General features: G+C 43.9%; 1 protein-coding gene across 2 annotated transcripts in view; it reads left to right on the forward strand.

The window, feature by feature from the left end:
• Positions 1 to 8,057, forward strand: part of Trpv3 (transient receptor potential cation channel subfamily V member 3) — a 32,259-nt gene extending 24,202 nt beyond the window's left edge. The window contains exons 13-17 of one of the 2 annotated variants that reach the window (XM_013111577.3): positions 1,890 to 1,956; positions 3,124 to 3,398; positions 4,301 to 4,413; positions 4,579 to 4,658; positions 4,923 to 8,057. In XM_013111577.3, the coding sequence (XP_012967031.1) occupies positions 1,890 to 1,956; positions 3,124 to 3,398; positions 4,301 to 4,413; positions 4,579 to 4,658; positions 4,923 to 5,020 (633 nt within the window). In that variant the 3' untranslated portion in view covers positions 5,021 to 8,057. The remainder of the gene's footprint in view (positions 1 to 1,889; positions 1,957 to 3,123; positions 3,399 to 4,300; positions 4,414 to 4,578; positions 4,659 to 4,922) is intronic. The other variant, XM_013111578.3, reaches the window with a different exon arrangement.
• Positions 8,058 to 10,874: the final 2,817 nt, after the last annotated feature.

Consider the following 10,874-nt stretch of genomic DNA (forward strand, 5'->3'; position numbering starts at 1 on the left):
ACTTTACATTCTCTTTTCTGTAAAAAAAAAATCACACACTCATATGTATATAATACATATATAATACATATAAAGCCACACACAGATACACACACACACACAGACACACAGACACACAGACACACAGACACACAGACACAGACACAGACACACACACACACACACACACACACGTGCGCGTGCGACTAATGATTCCAATTTGTGCTGCATGTATACTCTTGGATGTGGGGTCATCCATGGCAATGTGGTCAGCTTAGCAAGGCCCCACTCTTGAAGAAAAACTGGCCTTCTCTCCCTAGAAGCCATCAATTATCAATAGCCCCTCAGCTAAAGGTGAGGGCTGGTGAGCCCCAGCCCACTCCATGCTGGAATGCTGGTTGGCTTGATCTTATGCAGTTGTTCTACAGGCACAGTGTTCCTGGTATGTCCTGAAGACACTATTTCTGTCTAATCTTCCCCGAACTTTGGTTTTTACAATTTTTTGCCTGAGTTTTGTGATCCCTGAGTTTTGTGGGGAGGGGATATGATACAGATGTCCCATTTGTGGCTGAGCCTCCACAGATACCCATTCTCTGCACTTTGTCCAGTTGTGAGTTTGAGTTTACGACAGCCCACATTTTAAAGTTTAATCTGCCTTAACAATTTCTGGTCATTGTCTTGAAGCTAGGTGTAGATGTCAATAAAACAAGGAACATTTTGTTGGCAGGTTTTAAATATTTGTAGCATTGCCAATTTTCATGGCATAAATATTCTAACCATGGTGGATTTGCAGTTGCTGACACTATGTCACTTAACACAGCTGGGAAGAGATGCACAGTTGCACATTGTTACATTGAATTTCCACTATCTGGTTACAATAGCTATAAAGAATCCTTCAGACTATCGATAATTGTATAGTGTAGCATAATAACCAGATAGCTCTCAATTTTGTATATTTATTATCTTAAAAATGTAGCTTAGTTATAAATTTATGTGGCTAATTATTTGTTTTTACAGACAGGGTTTCTCTGTAGCTTTGTAGATCAAGTTGGCCTAGGACTCACAGAGATCCTCCTGCTTCTGCCTTCCGAGTGCTGGTATTAAAGGTGTGAGTCACCACCGCCTGTGTCTAAAATTTTATTTTGAGACAAATTCTTAATCTAGAGCTCAGGTTGTTTAGAAACTCATGGGCTTCATGCCTCAGCCTTCAGCACACTTGGGTTATAGGCATGCTCTACTTGTGTTTGACATATGGTTGGATATTTTTGTAATAAATTTTTTTCTTATTTTTTTTATTGAGCTACAATTGAGAATTTGTGTTAATTTAAAGTGTAGAATTGGGTAGAGTTATATACTATGAAGTGATTATCATTTTTAACTTAGTTACTACAGCCATCAGGTCTATCACTACAGAGCTACCACTTACATATGTTAGAACATTGGAGACCTATGCTTTGGGCTCACTTCAACCACACAATTTGGTATTTTTCATGAGAGTCCAAGAACTTATTTATCTTACAATTGAATGTTTAGTTCAGTTCTTCATAGTAATGTCTATGGTCACAACACTCATGCAAATTCAACAATCAGTTCTTAAAAGTTGGTATGGACTGGCTCTGGCATGCCATTGCCCCCAGGGAGGTGCCGATGTTAGACTCCATAGAGAAAGGCACAGGGTGACTAGGAGAGACTGTGTCCTGGGAGGTGAGGTTGAAAGAAGAGAGGCCTTGGGAACAAAGCAGGGAAGAAGGCTTCCTGGGAGAGGCGGGTCCTCAGAGGAGCCTGTGAGAGCCTCAGGGGGATGGAGAGGAGGAGAATGGGCAGAGTGAAGGCAGGCTTAATGCGGGCAGCAGGGAGATGGTGCACAGCGACTTCGTGCTCACATTTGGATCATGTCCATCTCTTTGCAGGTCATTTTGCATGATGTTCTGAAGTTCTTGTTTGTTTACATCCTGTTCTTACTTGGATTTGGAGTAGGTAATTGCTTCATAACTAACAGCAACTGCCATGCTTGCAAAGCACTTTATCTGGATATCAGAATGACAAAACACACAGCAGCCTCAGCAGGCGGTGATGATACAGTACTTGCCACACTGGTGTTTGCCAAGCAGAATCTTTTTTCCTTCTCTCAGAGACTTGACCAAGTTGGTGTCATCACCCTTGACCCCGTGGATTAACTCACGGCTGTCACTCTTATCCATCCCGCCTGTGACTGCCCCAGACTTTCACACCCATCATAATCTGAGATGGTCTCACCCCTTCTACAGATGGGGAAATGAGAGCTCATAGAAACTTGATGGGTAGTCATAAAAAACTAGAAGTGACCTAGTACACTGAGGTAACTTTCTCTGGCCCTCCAAATCTTGTGACTCTCACAGTTTACTTCACATATCTCTGTGAGAGCTTAGAGTTTGTGGGGTACCAGAGATGTGGAGAGCATTTTAAAGATCCAGTGGGAACAGCATAACCCAATTTTATTTCTAACCACTGCATAGATAGATGGCATGTTTAGTATGCTTTTCTCCATATCAATTTTTTTTGCTTCCTCCAGTGACTGTTGACTCAAATTAGGCAGCTGCTCTCATCTGTCTGGGACAAATGTTGCTTATTTATTTGACCCTTCACCTGTTCATGTATTCCTCCAAGCATTCACTCACACATGAACCCACCCATCGCTCACCCAGCAACAAACCACTACTGTGGAGTGTTGGACAGAAGAGAAAAAGCAAGCCCAATCTTGTTCACAGGGAACTCATAATACAACATCAAGAGAGGATGCAGGATCTCAAAGTCTTGGGGAATATCATTCAGGCTACATACAATCAGAACCGTAGTCTGTATGGAGCCAGGGTTGCTCACCGGGCAAATGGTAACCCTGATAGGCTGTGGATGAGTGAGGGCCAAGGTAGGGGTAGAGGAGGGGAGAAGAGGGTGGGCTTTAGTAGACAATAAGGGCTTTTTGCAGGCCAGGCAGGAAAACCAGCCTCATTAGGCTTCTGAGGAACCTGAGACTGGAAACAGAGAAGAGGAGAGATGGGAATTGAGAGGCCAGAAGGAGGGAGGTAGCAGTGTATGGATTGGAACACATGAGTTCTCTGAGTAGTCAGCCAACAGAGAGCCCAAGATCACCCATTGTCCCCCCAGCGCTGGCCTCATTGATTGAGAAGTGCTCCAAGGACAAAAAGGACTGCAGCTCCTACGGCAGCTTCAGCGATGCGGTGCTGGAGCTTTTCAAGCTCACCATAGGCCTGGGCGACCTGAACATCCAGCAGAACTCCACCTACCCCATCCTCTTTCTCTTCCTACTCATCACCTATGTCATCCTCACCTTCGTCCTCCTCCTCAACATGCTCATCGCCTTGATGGGGGAGACGGTGGAAAACGTCTCCAAAGAGAGTGAGCGGATCTGGCGTTTGCAGGTGAGCTGAGCAGAGGCTGCTATAGGGACTTTGTTCAACACTTCACCTTGAGGTCTTGCACAGCCATCAGCACCAATGGGTCTGGGACACATCCTGAGAATCTGCCTAAGCCTTAATGTGGGTTCTTCAAGAGCAGGGTTTCGAATAACAGCACATACAGGGAAGTGCAGGCTTTTGGGGATGGTTTGTTCATTGTCACGCATGGCATGTGGACACTGAAAGGGGATCTCAGATTGAAGTAGGAGAAGTAAGATTCTGGAACAATGAAGGTGACATTTCTGCTCTGTTCTATCCTGAGCTTATCATGTCTCACTCTTGGAAACAACTCACAGTGTGAGTCCTGTGGTGAGGACCAGATTTGTGAGCTGACTAGAAATGGTGCTGCTTAGGAAGTGGTTGTTGGAAGTAGGGGTGGAGGAGGAGAGCATCCCTTCAGATATCTGCATAGCTTCCTGGAACAGAGGGACTTACAGGGCTACAGGGAGAGATGCTTTGGTTTGACACAGAGGGTTTCCAGTTACCTGAACTTTTAAAACTGGATTGTGCATAACATTCTAGGAAGACTGGACACATGGACGGCAAAGCTTCAATGGAGGCCAAGCCCTGGAGAGAGTGTGGGAATGTTTGGCTTCTGAACTTTCCTCCACCATCAGTTCCAGGGCCCCAGAATTTCAGTTAGGAGGCTCCTAATCTCCATATGTACTATCTATGTCGAGCTTAAAGCAATTCAATAATTTGTCCCCAAGTTCCTGCTTTCTCATGTTTGAGAAAGTCCTATGCATTAGGCACAAGTGAGGCTGGAGTGAGCTATTAGATGGGGCACCTGTGGGTGTACCCTCCTCGGGAGCAGGGCTCTCAGAGCAGGATTGGAGGAACCAGTTTAGGCTTCTTTATGTCTCCAGAGAGCCAGAACCATCTTGGAGTTTGAGAAAATGTTACCGGAATGGCTGAGAAGCAGATTCCGCATGGGAGAGCTGTGCAAAGTAGCAGATGAGGACTTCCGGCTGTGTCTGCGGTAACAAAGAGGGAAGGGCAGCAGCCTTTGAGCTGATGGGAGGGTGGAGCATTCCTATGTCCGTGACAGTCAGAAGAGGAGCTATGTAGAAACTGGAATATCCCAAATACGTTTGCTTACTGAGATGCGATCAAGCAGTAGTGATTACAATGACCACCCTTGCAGGATCAACGAGGTGAAATGGACTGAATGGAAAACACACGTGTCCTTCCTTAATGAAGATCCAGGGCCCATAAGACGGACAGGTACTATTGCTGTGAGGTGGTGTGGGATCCTCTTTTGTGGACCATGTGACTTCATGTATATTAAGACGATGGGCCCCGTTTTCCCACCCATGAAAGTGGAGGTCCTCCCCAGCTCCGACTCTCTACAGCACTATTTAGAACAACTTTTGAAAATGGAGCGATTGGGTTCGGGCCTTGGGTTCAATCCTAAACATGACCAGGAACAGGGCACACAGTATGCACTTCTAATCCCTATCTCTCTCTCTGTCTGCCCCCTCTCCACAGCAGATTTGAACAAAATCCAAGATTCTTCCAGAAGCAATAGCAAAACCACCCTCTACGCATTTGATGAACTAGATGAATTTCCAGAAACGTCAGTGTAGAAGCATGACTTAGAGCTGAAGTAACACTGTGACACTGCAGGCCGAGTTCTGGTGCTGAAGAATTGTGCAGAGTGCAGAATTAGAAGCAAAACACTCCTTACATCGACTGGCGGCTGCTGAGGGGAAGCTGTCATGTTCGAAAGGAAAGTACCTTGGGTTTAATGACTTGAGGGAGGTCAGTGCAAACTCATGGCCAGCAGTCCTGAGTCTGGAAGTCTTCTGAAGTCTAGGGTGAGGCACCTGCAAGTTGACTCTGCTCCAAGACATGAATTCTGGGGAAGGGAGGAAGTAGGGTCTGAGGAGTGTGGAGAGCAGCCTTCCCTCCTGCTATGGTCCTGTTGTTGGGGCCAGCTCCAGCCCACAGGCTCCTCAGCTCCCTAACTATGACTACATTTCCTGAATTTGTGAGAGACTTTTGATCCTGTCCCAGAATGTGCAGAGGACCTGAGCAAAGCCAGGTCTGCTCCTGAAGGAGGGGAGTGAGCTATGGAAATGCCCTTCCAAGTCTCCAGCAAACAGGAAACTGAACTCCATCCTTGGAATGAAATCCAAGGCTAAAACTGTCTCCAACTGAGAGATGCTTTTAATAGTGAATTGACACAAGGTTTTTACTTTCAGTTCAGAAAGCCATTTCAGTTTTGAATGAAAATTACTTCAGATGAAGTAAGTAACTTTAAAAACTGAGAACTAGATTTTGGGTTTTTGGACGGCATGTAAGTATTATATACTAGGTCTCAGGGTAGCCAGAGTCAGGACAATAAGCTGTTCCTCACATACATGAAGCCTGAGGGAGACCGGCTGTGACCTGGGGGAAGGGTTTGGCGGCCATATTCTTCCAGTCTCACCCCAGTGCTGGCCTGACTTTATCTGAGACAGAAATAGTGTTGATCTATTTGCAGGTCTTAAAACTCAGAGGTGACTAGCACACATAATGTTTCCCATTGGGGGAGTTCAGCAAGATACCTGAAATGCACTGCTAGTATATGCTTTTGTTAACTGTGAACTTTGAAACTGTAGCAGAAGGCTTCTGAGGAAAGAAGGTCTGCCAGACTTGGGGCTTATTGTCCTAGCCTCAGCCTCAGATTTTTCTTCTCCTTGAAATTTCAGAGTCAGTTGGAGATTGAGGAGTTTTTCCAGTGACTAGAAACAATACCCGCCTCCCCCACTCTTCTGTTATTTAGTAAAAGGAGTCACACGGACAGGTGTGAGATGGAATTAAAGGCCATTATGAAGATTTTTTGAAAAAATGCTAAATGGGTCAGAAATAAGTTGGGTCTTTAGAAAATTAGGCATTTGGTGAGCTAATCTGACTGGTAACGCAGTCCACTCTGGAAGTTTTCTTCATTCTGGAAGGTTCTGTGTGCCAGCTTAGTTGGACAGGTGAAAAGTTGGCCATTCCACCCTGCATGGTCAGATGGGAGAGAGGTGGTGGATGGTAGGCCTAGTCTGCAGCGATCACTGCCTGCTCAGCTTTCTGGGGTCTCTAGTGCTCAAAGGTCACACTCAAGTAGGGGAAGATGACAAAGCATGTTTGTGTCTTTGGAGAAGAGAATAACTGAGAGGAAGTCATGGGCAGAAGTTGTGAGAGAACCAGAATAAGATTGTGGCTCAGTTCAGTAAACAGCTGCCTCAGCTTTGGGAGGTGTTCAAGGAATGGGCTGAGCACTTATGGGGGAAGATTTGAAGAAAGCAATCAGGTGAATTTAAGGTTCCTAGACACTCTACAGGCCAGTGTTATGTAGCTAGAGGCCCCCTGAGTTATGGTGAGCAGATGTCCTTGTTTGAAGGGCAACCACTGGCTCTAGGGAGCTAGGATTCCAGCTTTGCTTTGGCTTGGACGTTGGTAGATAAAACCACTTAGCTCTGCATTTCCCACTTGAATGGAAGGTGGGGGACATTGGGCAGATAGAAACAACTAGCTGGACCTTGGTCTTCTTACGTGTTGCGGAGATCTGCTTTCTGAGGATCTGGGTGGAATTTGTTGGCAAAACCATTTCTGAACTGTATGTTTATCTCAATGTGGGTTACCCGCCAGCTTTCAGCCCAGAGGGTCAAGCTAAGAGGGTTCACAAAACCAAGTAAGGGAAGCCCAACAAAAGGCGTCCTGCTCAAAAGGACCAAGTCCCTCGTCACACACCTGGGCACTCAAGCTCTGGAATGGGCATGGACTTGTTCACACTCAGTCAGAGCAGGTGAGGCTAGGATGTCCTGGTGTCTGGGCCACAGGTGTCCCTCTGCACAGTTTGTATCATTGCGTCTTTTTGTAGTTGGCACATTCAGGGGCTATTTTTTTCCTTCTCACATGACTTGGAAGTTAGCATTGTCCTTAAAACCACAATGACAAGTGTAAAGGTCAAATGTGTCTAAAGTCACACAATAACAAAAATAACAACATCACCAACACAACCCAATGACTCCATGGGCCTATCAGGACATCTTAAAACTCTATGATTTACATTTCAGTAATGCAGGGGGAAGAGGTTTTCCAGAGATGGGACTGAGCATGTTCAGACAGTAGCTGCAAACTCTGTTTTAGTTAAACATTTCCCCAGGAAGAGTTCTGTATTCTAGACATTATGTCATATGTCTGGAATAACATAGGTGCTTACCTTCCTTCCCAGTGTTGGGGGAGGGAGTAAAAAGTTGTACTGTGAAGTCATTGAGCTCTTAGGCACCTGCCCAAGAGAGTACAGTATTATTGAGGTTCCTTTCCTTCCTCAGGGTCTGGTGACTGTCTCCTTTGGCTCCAGGTGAGGCTAGGGAGACAGGCCCTCACCAGAGTCTGTAAGCCATACTTGACTTCTGTATTGACTTACATGTTTTTATCTTATTTTATACTTACTGTGATCTTAGTTCCAGATACAGAATTATCATCTTGTTCTCACTGAATGTGCCTGATTCTTGTAAAATTTAATTTATAGACTTGTTCTTAGTGTTCCATGTGTGAAACTACATGTTCAAGAAATCATAAAGTGGAAGACTACTTCGGTCTCATTGAGAAAATCGTTTTGATTTCTAATAAATATTTATTTTGTCATGTCATGGCCATGCTTTTGTCTTTGCCTTGCATGTGTGAATATTAAGACCAGCTAGAAATCCCAGACCAGCTAGAAATCCCAGAGTGTTTCTTAACAGAGCTGAGTAAAACAGAGCTGGTGTTTGGATCTAAAACATTGCTACTGGACCCCATTCAGTGGCAGAGCCAGCATGCTGCATTACACGTCACCTTTATGCAGTGTCTACATCTCAAAGTGTATATGCATCTGGTGTCCTATTTGAGGTATTTGACAACTTTGTTTTAATTAAAAAAAAAAGACTTACCCTGGGGCTGGAGAGATGACTCAGCGGTTGAGCACTGTCTGCTCTTTCAGAGGACCTGAGTTCAATTCCCAGCATCCATATCGCAGCTCACAACTGTCTGTAACTACAGTTCCAGGGGATCTGACACGGTCACAGAGACATATATGCAGGTAAAGCACCAATGCACATAAAACAAAAATAAATCATTAAAAATTAAAAAAATTATCATATTTTAATTTATGCGTACGTGTGTGTCTGAGTATACACATGTGCATGCATGTATGGAGGCCAGAAGTGGGCACTAAATCTGGAGCTGGAGTTACACGTGGTTGTCAGCTGTGTTGGGAGTCCATCTCTGGTCATCTGCCAGATCAGCAAGTTCTCTTCACTACTGAGTCAATCTCTCCAGTCTGATTCAGTAACTTTTGAAGTAGTTGTAAGAAGTCACAGCCAGATGATGTTAGCAGTTCAGGCCTTCCAACTCCTCAAATCTATCCCTCATATTTTTCTGGTTCTCTGCCTATCTTGCATACATATAAACCCATGGCTTCTCCTTGAGACAGGAAGGCATAACTCCCTGCTATGTAGCATCCAGGATTTCCATGATGAGGCAATGAGAGTTGCCATCAGCCTAACCCTTGTGTGTGGGTATTTCTCATTCTTTTGGGTTATCTCATAGGATGAGAGTTTTTTATTTGAATCACAAAATATTGATTTTGTTATAATGAAATACAGAAATTGCAACTGGTTTATTATCAGGGGGAATACTACATTTGATGATTTTATTTACTTAGTTTACTGAATAATTAATTCAGAATTATTTCTTTCCTTATCTCCCTGGTTGAAAGACAAAGGAGTGGGACTGGTACACAGTTACACCCTGGGTTAAATAGATTTTGTCTGTAATCTAGGAGTGGTCTATTAATGGTGATATCCTGGGTGGGATGATAGGAAAAAGTGTGGAATACCTGTTGTAGGACGTATTTCTATGGCTGGAGGACCCAGTTCATTAGGCAACACCATTTTTATGCTGTTGATACTGTGAAAAATGACCTGCTTAAAGAATCATTGTCCTTTTTTGGTCAGCTGCATTACAAAGCACTTCCATTCAGGTTGGTTACCTTAACAACATAGTTTTCTAAGTTGGTGGATATAGATCCCAGTTTAGTGAATGGGGAAATCAATACCCGGAGGCAGGTAGAACAGTGTACAAAAGTTGTAATGCTTTTTTTCTGCCCCCAAAGATCCAGGTTCTCAGAAATTTAGTCAGACTGGTATCAAGAGATGCTGCCTTTGTCACCTCTCTGACTAGGATAGCAAAGTTCTACAGCCATGAAGGGATCCAATCCGTTTCTATAAGCATGAACCTCACGTATTGAGTGTGAGGACTTAGTCCCAATTCAACTAAAATTGAACACTCATTATGCACACTAACAGAGAACACAAGTATGAATATTCAAAAGGTGATAGAAAGGGGAGGATATGAGTATTTATTGCATACCATGTGTCATATATTTTTGCATCCTCTGTCTACAGTCACCTTTGCCACGCTCCCGGTGACTTCTCCATTTCCTTCATCAGCTGTCTGGTTCTATTTTCTAGTAGCTATCTCAAAACTATCACTGTGTGACTCTGTCACTTCCCTTTCCATGTCTATAGTTGGTTTAGTCTCCTAGATGGTGGTGAAACTGGAAACCATGGGATGCGGAAACCTTCAGCTTTTGATCACCAAACCTATGATTTCACTTGTATCAACACTCATGCAGTACCATTTTCTTGTGAGTTCTTACACCATTTCATGTGGCAAAAGTTAATTTTTCCACTTAATAGATTCATTTCCTAAAATGGGATCCTTGCATTGAACTTAATTAGCCTATCAACAGCTATTGTGGCTCTAGCAAATTTCTTCCCAATTTGTAATGTAGTAACCTCCAACAGACTCCAGGTTTTGATTGACTTGTTTTTTTTTTTAATCAAATCTACATTATTTTCTTTGGCCAAATTCAGGAAATGTCAGTCCCCTCCCTTTTTTTTCTGGTTTGATAAGATGTAACATTTTGATCACTGTCATCTGCTTTGTGAATATCTGAATGGGGCACGTTCTTGTACTACTCAGCATGCATAGCAGCCAAGTTAGAACCTTCTATAGGAGTTCCTTTTTGTGCTAAACATTGTGAAATCCCCACTCCAGGAGTACCAAGAACTGTGACACAAAGGGGGAGTCTGAGCACTGTGACATCCTGGATAGGAGTTCATTTATCAGTGACTTGATGCCTACATGCCAAAAAGTTCATCAGTTTCACATGGCTGTGTTGGCGTGGAAGATATAAAAGGCATCTCTACAGGTTATGTGACAAGTATCCTGAAGACAATGTAGGAGGGATGTAGAGGTGTCAAAATGCTTTAGGAGTTCCCTAAGAAGCCATTTTCCTTCAGGCTTTTTTGTGCGGGGATGTGCACAAGGCCTTTCAGACATGCTTTGGTCCAGTAGCTCTGGTATGTTTCTGACTTGAATCTCCCAGCACCAACGCCTTGATCATTGCAGTCTTTGGAG

Source organism: Mesocricetus auratus, unplaced genomic scaffold, assembly GCF_017639785.1.
Source record: "Mesocricetus auratus isolate SY011 unplaced genomic scaffold, BCM_Maur_2.0 Super-Scaffold_100007, whole genome shotgun sequence".
Lineage (NCBI taxonomy): Eukaryota > Metazoa > Chordata > Mammalia > Rodentia > Cricetidae > Mesocricetus > Mesocricetus auratus.